The sequence below is a fragment of the Coenobita brevimanus genome, chromosome 111, assembly GCF_032717465.1.
Source record: "Coenobita brevimanus isolate Jiangsu-jjx chromosome 111, ASM3271746v2, whole genome shotgun sequence".
NCBI lineage: Eukaryota > Metazoa > Arthropoda > Malacostraca > Decapoda > Coenobitidae > Coenobita > Coenobita brevimanus.
The window spans coordinates 25,891,802-25,906,795 of NC_137064.1; the positions used below are offsets into that span (position 1 = coordinate 25,891,802).

At 42.4% G+C, this 14,994-nt stretch overlaps 1 protein-coding gene across 3 annotated transcripts in view; it reads right to left on the bottom strand.

Annotated features, from left to right (window-relative positions):
- Positions 1 to 14,994, bottom strand: part of LOC145417797 (uncharacterized) — a 44,556-nt gene that overhangs the window by 16,829 nt on the left and 12,733 nt on the right. For all 3 annotated transcript variants that reach the window (XM_080286411.1, XM_080286410.1, XM_080286412.1), the window contains 3 exons: positions 14,738 to 14,854; positions 1,215 to 1,316; positions 681 to 818 (listed from right to left, as the gene is read on the bottom strand). In XM_080286411.1, coding sequence (XP_080142537.1) covers positions 681 to 818; positions 1,215 to 1,316; positions 14,738 to 14,854 — 357 coding nt within the window. The remainder of the gene's footprint in view (positions 1 to 680; positions 819 to 1,214; positions 1,317 to 14,737; positions 14,855 to 14,994) is intronic.

Consider the following 14,994-nt stretch of genomic DNA (forward strand, 5'->3'; position numbering starts at 1 on the left):
GTGAAAAAAGTATATCTGAGCAAACTGAAGAAGAGAGGAGGTGAGGTAGGCCAAGGAGAAGGTGGAGAGTTATGGTGGATGAGTGTGTGAGGAAGAGAGGTCTGGAAGTCGGTAAGGCTAGGGAACTAACAAGAGACTGAGCTGGCTGGATGAATATTTTGAGGAGAAGTGCATGATCAGGGATCTGGCACCCCTTTTTCACATGACGGCATCTAGACTGACTCTATTGGACGTGTGTATGTGAAGCTATGGAATGTGGTGAATGTTTCGGCATATCTGATACAGCCAAGATTCCGGGGGCTTGATTGATGAGTGAATGGAAGTGTGGTCCATTGGATTGGGCAAATTTGGGCTGTCTGGACACTGCTACTCCTCATCCTGCCCTAGGGTGGGAAAGGAGGTCCAGATGATGCTGCTGATGATGATGATAAACATAAAATCCCAAAAGAACCACTCATCACTTACTAATGCTGCAAGACCTAAAGCTGCATGGAAGAGAGTTGAAAAATTTTTATCAGTATGCTGGAATGGAAGAATAGGTGAGAAAGCAAAAGACGTGTAAGGACAAAGAAGTGTTGAGGTTCTTCTGTTACAGACATTCCCTGTGAGAAGAAGTTCCAGGGAGGGGAAAAAATGTCGGCAAAGGAGACAGACAGATAAGCAGAAATAACTCTATTTACCTCCTCCCTAGGATCAGTACCAAACTCTGCCCAGGTGTCCTCATCCATGAGGCTTTTGGCAGTCTTCATGATATCTCGACACTTTTTGGGCGTCTCCTCTACCTTGCCCGCAAGGAAGAGACAGCAGCAGGCAGTCACCTGAGGAACCAAAACCTTTAACATTGCTTCAGTGAAAAGTGTAATACCTGAGGCTTAAGTACCGTAAATCACACAAGGTAAACAAGAGCAATGTCTGTCACAAAAAAGACATTAGTCACAAGTCAACAAACTCATGAACAGCTACTGAGAGTTGTAAAACCCTGATGTCAGAGTGGAATGTAGTTAAATAAAACATTAATGGCATATTTCAAACAGGAATTTACATAAAGAAACATGGAGACCTGCCCTCATCGTCACAGAGCTACAACTCACAAAATGTTCAATCTCCCCAACCCCATTTGATTCCTGGAACAATTGTACTTCAGTTACACAATATTTTCTTCAGTAAAATGTTAGATACCGGTAACTGTTGCTTAACATGAAACTGATACTTGCATGTCTGGGGAAAGCTTGGAAAGTGTGAACCATATAAAATCGATGGAAGTAGACAACTCCTGTGGCCATTGTCTCATACCGCAGCCCCATCTTATTCCCCACCTGCAAAGAAAAATTAACATCAAACTGGTTAAATACATGAGAGAGAGAGAGAGAGAGAGAGAGAGAGAGAATTTTTTTTTCTCCTTAAAATAATGGAAGATCTGCTGATACTGTCTTTAGCTATTAACTCCATGTCAAAAATTGTACAACTCCAGCTATCCATAAATTTTCCAGTTTTAACTAACACCTTTCCATAGATTAGCCAACCAGTTCTGTGCCTTACAAATGTTAACGTACGGTATCTCGTTAATTTTTATATTTCTTCACACTTGATGTTGACAGTCTCCTAAAATAATGCTTTGTCTTCCAGGGTATATTTATATTTAATCTATCATGTCATCCATCCATCCATCATCCAATCCTACATTGCCCCATGAGGAGCGTAGGAGCCCGGGGCTAACCAGTTGGTCCTGACATTTATGATGAGAGTGACCAGCCTCACTCATCCCTGAGTGGCATTACATGAACAATCAACCCCAACCACCCCATGGATATGAACCTTCACCAGCTCAATCCGATTGGAGCACAATAATTACCCACTAAACCACCAGGCGCCAAAATTTGGTTATATGGTTACCACCCAGCATAGGAAATGGTTTCTTGGTGTACAGGAAACCATTTGGCTTGTCACTCAGTGTACAGTCACCCAAAGGCAGAAGGAAGAGGAAAGAATGAAGGAAAGAAAGACAGAAGAGGGAGTGTAAAGTTACCCGTAGGCAGAAGGACAAGGAAAGAATGAAGGAAAGGAAGACAGAAGAGGATGGAAGGAAAGAAGATTTGGAGGAGAAGAAAGGGCAGATAACTGACAGCAGCACTACATCGAATGAGTGGATGGTGAGCGCCCCCACCAACCACATTATTATACATATACCAATAGGCTCTGCACTAAACAAAGATATATACTACTATAGGCAACAGTGTCCATTATAAACTGAATCCCATGAAAACTCATGACATTCTCATTCAGCCTGAGAATGGTCAATTTCATGTGGAAAAACACTAGCAACATACATCATTCCCTTTTGCTTGTAAAGGTTACACCATGCTTGAATCATCAGGTTTGGTTACCTAATGGTTCTCCACAATGCTTGGACCCCAGCAGCCTCTACTCAATTCCTGGTCCATGAGGTCACACTACATGAACTTATCTAACTATCTATCTATTGCCAGACGCCTCAATCCCGTTTGGGGTGGCCACAAACAAATCGCCTCCAAGTCGCCCTGTCCCCCGCCATTTCACTGCCCTGCTCCCAACTCACACCCTCCTCTCTCATATACCTCTCCACCCCATCCCACAATCTCATCCTCGGCCTCCCCCTCCCTCTTCCCCCCTCCACCTCACTCACATACACTCTCTTCGTCAGTCTTTCACCCTCCATCCTCTCCACATGGCCAAACCACCTCAGTGTGTTCCTCATAACGCTGCCTATTACATCCACATCAACACCACAAAGCTCCTTTATATCCTCATTCGTCAGCCTGTCTCTCCATGTGACTCCACAGGCTCCTCTTAAATAACTCATTTCCACTGCTCTCACTCTTGACTTGTGTCCTTCCAACAACGTCCAAGCTTCACTTCCATTTGTTAGAGTTGGTATCACAATTCTGTCATGTAGTAACTTTTTCACTTCCATGCTCACTTCCCTGTTTCTTATCACTGCTTTCAAAGAACCAGCAACCTTTCTTCCCTGCTGTACCCTTTCACGCACTTCACCTTCCAAACCTCCATCCTTACTCATCACACTACCCAAGTACTTAAACGTACTCACATTTTCCAAATCTTCACCATCCAACCTCGCTGTACATTCACTGACTTCACCTCTCTCAAAGACCATCACTTTACTCTTCCCTACATTTACCTTTAGATTCCGTTTCTTACACGCTCTCCCAAACTCATCCACCAAGCCTTGTGGCTCCCCTTCGTCTTCACTCAACAACACAGTATCATCTGCAAACAACAGTACAGGGAGTTTCCAAACACTATCCTCTCTCACCAGGGCCACTCCAACATCCACTACCCTACCTTGTACCTCTTTTATTACCCCATCCATGTACAGATTGAACAACCATGGAGACATGACACATCCCTGTTTCAACCCAACTTTCAAAGAGAAAAATTCACTTAGTTCCCCATCCACACGCACTGCAGCCTTCGCACCATCGTACATACTCTTCACAACATTCAACAACTTCCCATCTACTCCATATATTCTTAACACTTTCCACAATCCTTGTCTATCCACCCTGTCATATGCTTTCTCCAAATCCATGAAAGCCACATACAACTTCTTTCCCTTCTCTAGAAACTTTTCCACTAAAGATCTAAGAATGAATATCTGATCTACACAACCTCTTCCCTTCCTAAAGCCTCCCTAATTTCTCTGTTCTTTCTCTAACTCTGTCAATAAGTATCCTACCATACACTTTTCCTATTATATTAAGAAGACAAATGCCCCTATGATTACCACACACTTCTTTTTCCCCTTTTCCTTTGTACAAGGGAATAATTATACCTGACTTCCAATCCTCCGGGACTCTACCTTCCTCCCAGGCCAATCTGCACATCTTCCACATCCATTCTACTACTATCTCTCCCCCATGCTTCAGCATTTCACCACACACTCCATCAATTCCTGGGGTTTTCCCCGATTTAACTTTCTTCATTGCTTCCACAACTTCTATCCTACTGATTTCTTCCTGTCTTCTCACCTCCCTCCTTCTCCCAGCCATTCCCCAGCCACTTATACTCGCATTACTTCCATCCTCTATGTTCAACAATTCCTTAAAGTATTCTCTCCATCTGCTCACTTTTTCTCCCTTCTCCACTAGTAATCTACCAATTCTTTTTTGGTCTGCCTCTTACAACTCTACTTTAAACATTCATACCTCTCACCCTTCACATCCGTTTGTTATCCTCCACCCTCTCCACATGCCCAAACCATTTCAATCTAGGCTACCCTTTTTCATCACATCACTAATCCATTCAAAGTCCTGTCCTTCCTCATGACTCTTCAGTCGCAATTCTAACCTCCCCTAGGCCTGTCAATCAAGGACATAATAAAAATCCACCTGATCTCATCAATATACATCTGGGCCTATGAATTACCTCCTCCTTTACTTCCCAAATCTTACTACCATACAGAACTACACTTGTGACCCCTTAGCACAGATGGAGAGTCCTTTCAATGTCATGAGTGGCAGAACTCCATTCAACTTCTTACAGACACTCCTTATCCTTGCTACCAATCTAGCTTTAGCCCCATCTCCAGCACTGATCATGTCCCCCAAATATGAAAACTCTGTGCACTCCTGAGCTTCTGCAGCAACGATAATCCTTTCCTACCTGTCTCCCTCTACATGCTTTCCATTATGCACACTCAAAATCAAGGTTAATTTGCAGTATACCACCATTATCACACCTCTTATGTACCAGCTTACTGCAACCACTGCACAAAATGAAGTTATTTCCCATACCTTTGTGCCAAACTGTACGTGGCCATACTCCTGCTATGACACAGCTGTCACCTACCCAAGGTAACACCTCATCAATTTTATTAATGTTTACTCACACCCTTGTACCCATTCGTCTCTCCACTTCCTTAACCTTTCTTACACTACCCTCTCATTCTCCATGATCAACATGAAGCCATCATACATGCATACTAATGATGCCATGCTTCATCTTGAGGGATCTGTGCTGGGCATGTTCATGGTAGTTAATGTTTTCTATGGACTTGGACTGGAAACTAAACCAAGTGTCAAAACCAGCTCATTATTTCCCAACAGCTGCTGGAAACTGTTGGGGAAAAAGAAATCTAAGATGTGCAATATGATATGTAACCAACTGAATTTCCTTTTGGACATTTGGCCCTCCCCGGAAAACAATAACTAAAAAAAACAAACAAGAAGCCTCGGACAAGGACTGACCAACTGATGACGACCCAGGACCGGACAAAGGACTTGGTAATGAGTACATGGAATGTAAGAGGAGCGAATGATGAGGTGAAAGAGAGAGAGATTGTCCAGGTGCTTGAGGGTGCGAAAGTGGATGTATGTGGAATAACTGAAACAAAATGGAGAGGAGAAAGTGTGAGAGAATGGGAGTATGGATGGGGTATATGTGCAGGAGTAGGTGAGAATGAGAGGGCAAAGGAAGGAGTATGTATATTTGTGAGTAAAAGATGGAAGAGGAGCATAAGACAGTATGGATCAGTTGGGTCAAGGATTGTGTGGGTAAAGTTGAAAGTTGGAATACAAATGTGGGCGATTGTGTGTGTGTATGGGCCAACGCAAGATCGTGGTAGAAGAGTGAGAGAAGAGTTCTGGACAAATGTGGAAGTGTGCATGGAAAAGTTTGGAAGGAATGAGAGAGTGTTTTTGATTGGGGATATGAATGGTAAAGTTGGGAATGTGAAGGTGGATGGAATAGTTGGTGAGTGGGGTGTGCCTGCTGAGATAGATGAGAATGGGAGTGCGTTAGTGGACATTTGTGCTGGGAGGGGGTTGGTGATAGCCAATACCCTCTTCAGGCATAAAATGATCCACAGGTATACATGGCGAGTGATGAGAAGGGTGGGTGGTGAACTGAATGAAAGGAAGGCAATGATTGATTATGTGTGTGTGGATGAAAGGATGCGAAGATGTGTAAAGGATGCAAGAGTGTATAGAGGTTGGGGGAGTGGACTTTCTGACCACTACTTGGTGGTGGCCAGAATTAGAATGCAAGTAAGATGGAGGAATAGAAGAAGGGAAAGACGAGAGGAAGGGGTAGTTGCAAGGAGAGTGGAAAGGTTACAAGAGGATGAGAAAAAGGCAGAGTATAAGAGAGAAGTGGAGGAACGATTGGGCAAATATGAATTGCAGCAGATGGGAGACGTGGAAGGTGTGTGTAAGATATTGTTACATAGCCTATGATTTCATCATCCTTTGTGTAATTTTAACGCTCAGTATGCTGCATGTTTGATCACGAGCGTGTTCTGCCTCAGTTCCCCCCTTCTACCGTTATAGTAGAGTAAGTCGTTCTCTCTGTTGCTTAGAGCGGGATTATCAGCTCTTTGTCCCCATGGCTTCATTTGCGCGTCCTGCTTACAAGTTGTATCAGGCTCTGCTGGCCCCTATATAATGAGCTCAGTCTCTGCATCATTGCCACTTAGATCTGCTCCTCATTTTGTTCACATCTCTGTCCTCCCCTGTACAATTATTATTATTGTGAGTGCTCAAGAAATCTCCAAACATCTAGCAGCTGTGTGTAATTTGAGTATAACTGTTGTTGTATTTTTCTTGTACTGTGTAGCATAAGGTTAATTCTTAGGCCTAGTGAGGTTTTGATTAATGTTGGGTTGTGTCAGTTATTTTTGATAATAGTTTGTATCTGTAATTATTTATCTGGCATTCACTGAGTATTATCTGGTATCTCATTTTATCAGGGCTGACTTAGATAAATTTACTCTTGCTAATTTCGTGTTAATAGAGGCTATTGCAGTTAACCATATATTTAACCTGTTTTTGCCATTACATTATCCTTATGAGTCCTGAATGTTTTGTTGTTAATTTAAGCATTAAACTTTAACTTTTAATTTTACCTAACTCTTTTGTTTTGAACCTGGAACTTTACGGGACAGTAGTGATTTTTAGCATTCTCACTGAAAGTGTACGTTATCTTTCTCTGTTCCGTAACATAAATTTGGCGACCCTGCCAGGATATTCAGGATATTATCATAAGGATATTGTTTGATATTTTGTGACTGTGATATATTCATGATAGCTACTATTTCTACACTTGATGAAGCCAGGGATTTTTTGTCAAATGTGCAAACAGTGTGTGATATAGAAAACAGAACAAAGAATGAACTTAAGCTTGTTGCTCAACAATTGGGAATTGCAGTTCACTCTCATCATTCTAAAGATCAAATTCTTGGCATGATTAATAAAAGCTTGTTTAATGTAACTCCTCCAAATGAGCAAACGCAGATTGAATTAGCTAAGTTACAGCTAGCCCTGCAGGAGGCTAAGGCTAAGGAGGCTGAATTTCAGGCAAAAGCTAAGGAGGCTGAGGCACAAGTTGAAATTGCTAGGATTCAGGCAGACCATGAGTATCGCATGAAACAAGGTGGAACTGGATCATCTAGCTCTGATGATTTTGATGTGGCTAAAAATGTTAAACTTGTCCCTCCTTTTAATGAATCTGATTTAACAAAGTATTTTCAGTTGTTTGAGAGGGTAGCTACAGGTTTTAATTGGCCTAAGGAGTATTGGCCAGTACTCCTTCAAACTGTTCTCACCGGTAAAGCTCAAGTGACTTATGCATCTTTGCCTCAGGATCAGTCTGATAATTATGATGTAGTTAAGAGCTTGATTCTTAAGGCCTATGAGCTTGTTCCTGAAGCCTATAGAGTAAAATTTAGGACAACTTACAAGCAAGATAAGCAATCCCATGTTGAGTATGCAAAAATCAAAGAAGATTTGTTAGAGCAGTGGTTAAATTCTAAGAATGTGGATTCTGATTTTGACAAATTTAAGCAGATGATTTTGCTGGAGGACTTCAAAAGGTGTATTTATAAAGATGTAAGCCTATATCTTGATGAGAAAAGAATAGATAATTTGTCTGATGCTGCAGTTTTAGCTGATGAGTATGTTCTCACTCACAAGAGATATTCTAGAGAAAAAGGGAAAGCTGAGAGTAAGTACGTTGCCTCTACTCAGAGTACAGGTAACAGGAAAGAGAATAAGGATGATGTTTCTCAGGAAGTAAATACCAGCTTCACCTCTAGATTTCAGAAAAGTAAATGTACTTATTGTAGTAAGCTTGGTCATACTACGGAGAGATGTTTCAGGAGACAGCGTGATGTGAACAAAAAGGAGTCTTTAAATATTCAGTCAATTGGTCTAGTGTCCACTCTTGAGAGTTCCCAGAATTCTTTAACTGAGTTAACTGAACCTGCTTTGAGGGGTAACTTAAATTCTCATGATGGAGCTCCTCTTTTGAGCAGTAACGTGGGTGACACTCTCAAGAGTTCATGTGCTAATTTCCTGTCTGATGGTTTTGTCACTCCTCTGGACAGTAATGACAGGAAATCAGTTAAAATATATCGTGATACAGGTGCTTGCCAATCCCTTATGCTGACCAGTGTTCTAGGCTCTAATTTTAATTCCTCTGATGAAACTGTAATCTTACAAGGTGTAGGGAATAATTACTTCTCTGTTCCTCTGTGCAGAGTGAATTTAGAGTCTGGTTTTGTTAATGGTTCTGTTATGGTTGGGTTGGTTGAGACACTCCCAATGTCAGGTGTAACTTTCTTACTTGGAAATGATATTGGTGGAAGTCAAGTGTGTCCAGCTCCTCAGTTGTCTAGTGAGCCAGTGGCTGCGTCCCAGGATTGTGATGTCCCTGATGTGTTCCCTGCATGTGCTGTCACTAGGGCTAAGTCTAAAGTTACTGGTGATTTAGAGGATAATGATGATGATGATGTTATCCTAGCTGACACTTTTCTTGCTAATTTGGACCACTCACCAGATGAGGCAGTACCCCGTAGTGTTGATAATTTGTCTCGTCAAGAGTTGGTTGAGTTGCAGGTTGCTGACCCTGAGTTGAAAGGTCTAGCTAACTCTGCTTGCAGTGAAGAAGAGTCAGCCGGTGCTTCTACTTGTTATTATGTAAAGTCAGGAGTACTTATGAGGAAGTGGAGACCCCCAACAGCATCAGCCGACTGTGAATGGGAGGTTGTACATCAAGTTGTCATCCCTCGTGTTTGTAGGCAGGATATCATTAGAGTGGCTCATGATTCCAGTTTGGCAGGACACCTTGGAGTGAGGAAGACTGTGGCACGCATTTTGAAACACTTCTACTGGCCAGGTATCTTCAGGGATGTTTCCTGGTATTGTAAGTCTTGTCACACCTGTCAAGTTGTGGGGAAGTGTAATCAGACCGAAAAGGTTGCACCTCTAGTTCCCATTCCTCCTTTTGAGGCGCCTTTCACCCGTGTGTTGGTGGATATTGTGGGCCCTCTTCCTAAGACTTCTTCAGGATTTTCTTATGTGTTGACCCTGATTGATATGGCTACTCGTTATCCTGAAGCCATTCCACTTAGAAATATCTCAGCAAAGAACGTGGTTAAGGAAATGCTAGGGTTCTTCACAAAGTTTGGTCTGCCCAAGGAGGTACAGTCAGACCGGGGAAGTAATTTCATGTCAAACGTTTTCAAGCAGTCTCTGAAAGAGTTGGGCATCACCCAGATCACGTCTTCAGCTTACCATCCCCAGACCCAAGGAGCGTTGGAGAGATATCATCAAACACTCAAATCGATGCTCAAGAAATACTGTTTGGAACATCAGAAAGACTGGGATAAAGGTCTTCCATTCGTTGTGTTTGCCGCAAGAGAATCTCCAAATGAATCACTGGGCTTCTCACCTTTTGAACTACTGTTTGGCCATGAAGTAAGAGGACCCCTTAAGTTACTCAAGGAATGCTGGCTGTCGGAGGAAGATGACGTCAACCTGCTGGAGTATGTGATGAAGTTCAAAGAACGGCTGTCCACTGCTTTACAGCTGGCGAGAGAGAATTTAGGAGCTGCTCAGGAGAAGATGAAGACTTGGTATGATAAGAAGTCCAGGTTACGCCACTTTCAGCCAGGAGATCAGGTTTTGATTCTGCTACCAGTTCATGGGCAACCTCTTCAAGCCAAGTTTAGTGGTCCTTATTTCGTGGAGAAGAAACTCAGTGATGTCAACTATGTCATCGCCACACCAGATCATAGAAAGAGCAAGCAACTATGTCACATCAACATGCTAAAGTTATATCACAGGCGGGACGAAAATAATCCAGTCTGCACTGTAGCTGTTCCACCCGAGTCTACAAGTGAAGTTCTCCCATGCAGCATGAGCCTGAGTGATAGTTTGGGGAAGAATCCTGATATCATGAATGATCTCCAGACTAAGCTTTCTCATCTACCTCCTAAGGAAAGGCAGGAGTTTTCGGCATTACTGCAGGAGTACCCGCAAGTGTTCCGTGCTACTCCAGGAAGAACCACTGTGTTGATGCATGATGTCGATGTTGGAGACGCAAAGCCAATTAAATTGCCTCCTTACCGTGTGAACCCAGTGAAAGTTCCTCTCATCCAGAAGGAGCTTGGCTACCTGTTGGACCACAAGATGATTGAGCCCTGTCAGAGCGAGTGGAGTTCTCCTGTCACTCTGGTCCCTAAGCCAGGTGGGTCACAGCGGCTTTGCATTGACTACAGACGTGTTAATCAGATAACCAAAACAGACACTTACCCTCTCCCTCGTGTGGAAGATTGCATAGACAAGATCGGAAAGGCTAGGTACATAAGTAAGTTTGATTTGTTAAAGGGATACTGGCAAGTACCTATGACTGAACGTGCTAGGGAGATCTCATGTTTTGTAACACTAGGAAAGGTTTTTGCATGTTCTGTAATGCCGTATGGTATGAAGAATGCACCAGCCACATTTCAGAAGCTCATGAATGTTGTAACAGAGGGTTTGGCAGGGTGTGTTGATATATATTGATGATGTATTAATCTTCAGTGACAACTGGAAAGATCACCTATGCCATGTCAGTAATTTTCTTGACCGTTTAGTTCATGCTAATCTTGTAGCTAATTTATCAAAGTGTGAGTTTGGTCAAGCTGAAGTTCAGTACCTTGGGTATGTAATTGGTGATGGACATGTTGCACCACCAGGAGCTAAGGTTCAGGTTATAAGTGATCTTCCCAGACCTAAAAGTAGGAAAGAGCTACAAAGATTTTTGGGAATGGTAGGTTATTACAGGAGATTTGTTCTTAACTTTTCTATTCTTGTATCACCACTTACAGACCTACTGAAAAAGGGAGTTAAATTTGTCTGGACCGATAACTGTGAATCCTCTTTCAACAAACTTAAAGCTATTCTATTAAGTCAGCCAGTGCTCGCTACTCCAAATTTTGCTAAGCCTTTTAAGATGGCTGTTGATGCAAGTGATACAGGAGCTGGGGCTGTTTTGCTGCAAGAGGATGATCAGGGTATTGAACATCCTGTATCTTACTACAGTAAGAAGTTCACTCCACCTCAAAAGAACTACTCCACTATTGAGAAAGAGCTTTTGGCCTTGATTTTGGGTTTACAGCATTTTTCATTTTATTTGTGTTCTGGTTTTGACCCCATAGTCATTTATACCGATCATAACCCACTGAAATTCCTTAGTAAGTTTAAAGATAAAAATCAGAGATTGACAAGATGGAGTCTACTTCTTCAGGAGTATTCATTAGACATACAACATGTCAAGGGGAAAGAAAATGTTATTGCAGATTGCTTATCTAGACTTTAGACAGATTGTTTTAGAGTAATAAGAAATTTCCTTTGTAAATTTCTTTTTCTTTGTGGGGAGGTGTTACATAGCCTATGATTTCATCATCCTTTGTGTAATTTTAACGCTCAGTATGCTGCATGTTTGATCACGAGCGTGTTCTGCCTCAGTTCCCCCCTTCTACCGTTATAGTAGAGTAAGTCGTTCTCTCTGTTGCTTAGAGCGGGATTATCAGCTCTTTGTCCCCATGGCTTCATTTGCGCGTCCTGCTTACAAGTTGTATCAGGCTCTGCTGGCCCCTATATAATGAGCTCAGTCTCTGCATCATTGCCACTTAGATCTGCTCCTCATTTTGTTCACATCTCTGTCCTCCCCTGTACAATTATTATTATTGTGAGTGCTCAAGAAATCTCCAAACATCTAGCAGCTGTGTGTAATTTGAGTATAACTGTTGTTGTATTTTTTCTTGTACTGTGTAGCATAAGGTTAATTCTTAGGCCTAGTGAGGTTTTGATTAATGTTGGGTTGTGTCAGTTATTTTTGATAATAGTTTGTATCTGTAATTATTTATCTGGCATTCACTGAGTATTATCTGGTATCTCATTTTATCAGGGCTGACTTAGATAAATTTACTCTTGCTAATTTCGTGTTAATAGAGGCTATTGCAGTTAACCATATATTTAACCTGTTTTTGCCATTACATTATCCTTATGAGTCCTGAATGTTTTGTTGTTAATTTAAGCATTAAACTTTAACTTGTAATTTTACCTAACTCTTTTGTTTTGAACCTGGAACTTTACGGGACAGTAGTGATTTTTAGCATTCTCACTGAAAGTGTACGTTATCTTTCTCTGTTCCGTAACAATATTAACAGAAGAAATATGTGCAGCATGTGATGTGATGTGTGGAAGGAAGAGAAGACGGAGGGGGGAGCAAGGAACAGCGTGGTGGACTGAAGAGGTGAGACAGGCTGTGGCACAAAAGAAGAAAGCATACAATGAATGGATGAGAAATAGGGGTGTGGAAGAAGTTGAGAGGCGGAAGAGAGAGTTATATGTGGAAAGAAAGAAAGAGGTGAAAAGATTAGTAAGAGAGAGTAAGAAGAGAGTGGATGAGGAATTTGGAAGGAATTTGAGTGTAAAGTGGAGGGACTGTAAGAAAATGTTCTGGAGAGAAGTGAAAAGAGTAAGACAGGGTGGAAGTGAAGTAAGCAGGGGAGTGAAAGATAAAAGTGGTAGATTACTAGTGGAGAAGGGAGAAAAAGTGAACAGATGGAGAGAATACTTTAAGGAATTGTTGAACGTAAAGGATGGAAGTAATGCGAGTATAAGTGGCTGGGGAATGGCTGGGAGAAGGAGGGCGGTGAGAAGACAGGAAGAAATCAGTAGGATAGAAGTTGTGGAAGCAATGAAGAAAGTTAAATCGGGGAAAGCCCCAGGAATTGACGGAGTGTGTGGTGAAATGCTGAAGCATGGGGAAGAGATAGTAGTAGAATGGATGTGGAAGATGTGCAGATTGGCCTGGGAGGAAGGTAGAGTCCCAGAGGATTGGAAGTCAGGTGTAATTATTCCCTTGTACAAAGGAAAAGGGGAAAAAGAAGTGTGTGGTAATCATAGGGGTATTTGTCTTCTTAGTATAATAGGAAAAGTGTATGGTAGGATACTTATTGACAGAGTTAGAGAAAGAACAGAGAAATTAGTTGGAGAAGAACAGGGAGGCTTTAGGAAGGGAAGAGGTTGTGTAGATCAGATATTCATTCTTAGATCTTTAGTGGAAAAGTTTCTAGAGAAGGGAAAGAAGTTGTATGCGGCTTTCATGGATTTGGAGAAAGCATATGACAGGGTGGATAGACAAGGATTGTGGAAAGTGTTAAGAATATATGGAGTAGATGGGAAGTTGTCGAATGCTGTGAAGAGTATGTACGATGGTGCGAAGGCTGCAGTGCGTGTGGATGGTGAACTAAGTGAATTTTTCTATTTGAAAGTTGGGTTGAAACAGGGATGTGTCATGTCTCCATGGTTGTTCAATCTGTACATGGATGGGGTAATAAAAGAGGTACAAGGTAGGGTAGTGGATGTTGGAGTGGCCCTGGTGAGAGAGGATAGTGTTTGGAAACTCCCTGTACTGTTGTTTGCAGATGATACTGTGTTGTTGAGTGAAGACGAAGGGGAGCTGCAAGGCTTGGTGGATGAGTTTGGGAGAGTGTATAACAAATGGAATCTAAAGGTGAATGTAGGGAAGAGTAAAGTGATGGTCTTTGAGAGAGGTGAGGTTAGTGAATGTACAGCGAGGTTGGATGGTGAGGAATTGGAAAATGTGAGTACGTTTAAGTACTTGGGTAGTGTGATGAGTAAGGATGGAGGTTTGGAGGGTGAAGTGCTTGAAAGGGTACAGCAGGGAAGAAAGGTTGCTGGTTCTTTGAAAGCAGTGATAAGAAACAGGGAAGTGAGCATGGAAGTGAAAAAGTTACTACATGACAGTATTGTGATACCAACTCTAACGTACGGAAGTGAAGCTTGGACATTGTTGGAAGGACACAAGTCAAGAGTGAGAGCAGTGGAAATGAGTTATTTAAGAGGAGCCTGTGGAGCCACGTGGAGAGACAGGCTGAGGAATGAAGATATAAAGGAGCGTTGTGGTGTGGATGTGGATGTGATAGGAAGCGTTATGAGAAACCCACTGAGGTGGTTTGGCCATGTGGAGAGGATGGAGGGTGAAAGACTGACGAAGAGAGTGTATGTGAGTGAGGTGGAGGGGGGAAGAGGGAGGGGGAGGCCGAGGATGAGATGGAGGGATGGGGTGGAGAGGTATATGAGAGAGGGGGGTGTGAGTTGGGAGCATGGCAGTGAAATGGCGGGGGACAGGGCAACTTGGAGGCGATTTGTTTGTGGCCACCCCAAACGGGATTGAGGCGTCTGGCAATAGATAGATAGATAGAACTCACTGATGAATACTTCCTGCCAAAGCAGACTGTGTGGCGAGTTATCAAGTTCACTGCCATAGTAGGGACTTCAATCTCATGCAGTACCTACCAGGGTCAACAGTAACCAGCTTATCTACCATCTGAAGGGTGCCTACTACCGGTACAGTACATATCAAAATGCAATCAGCAACAGTACATCACCTGGAGGATGAAACGCGCTCCCTCTCGTCGGTACTGCACCTCTTCCTCCCAACTCAAACCTGCTATGATGCTTGGAGTATGGCGTAGCTCACGTTTCTCATAGTACCATCCAGAGATCTGTAGACAAGGGGATGAGTCAGTGCATGATAAGGCAAAACTATTTTCTAATCAACATGATGCAAACTACCACTACTGACAGCGTAGTTCTGTTTATTACTATTATCAATTAGCCTAAGTCTGTATGAAGGAAATAAGTG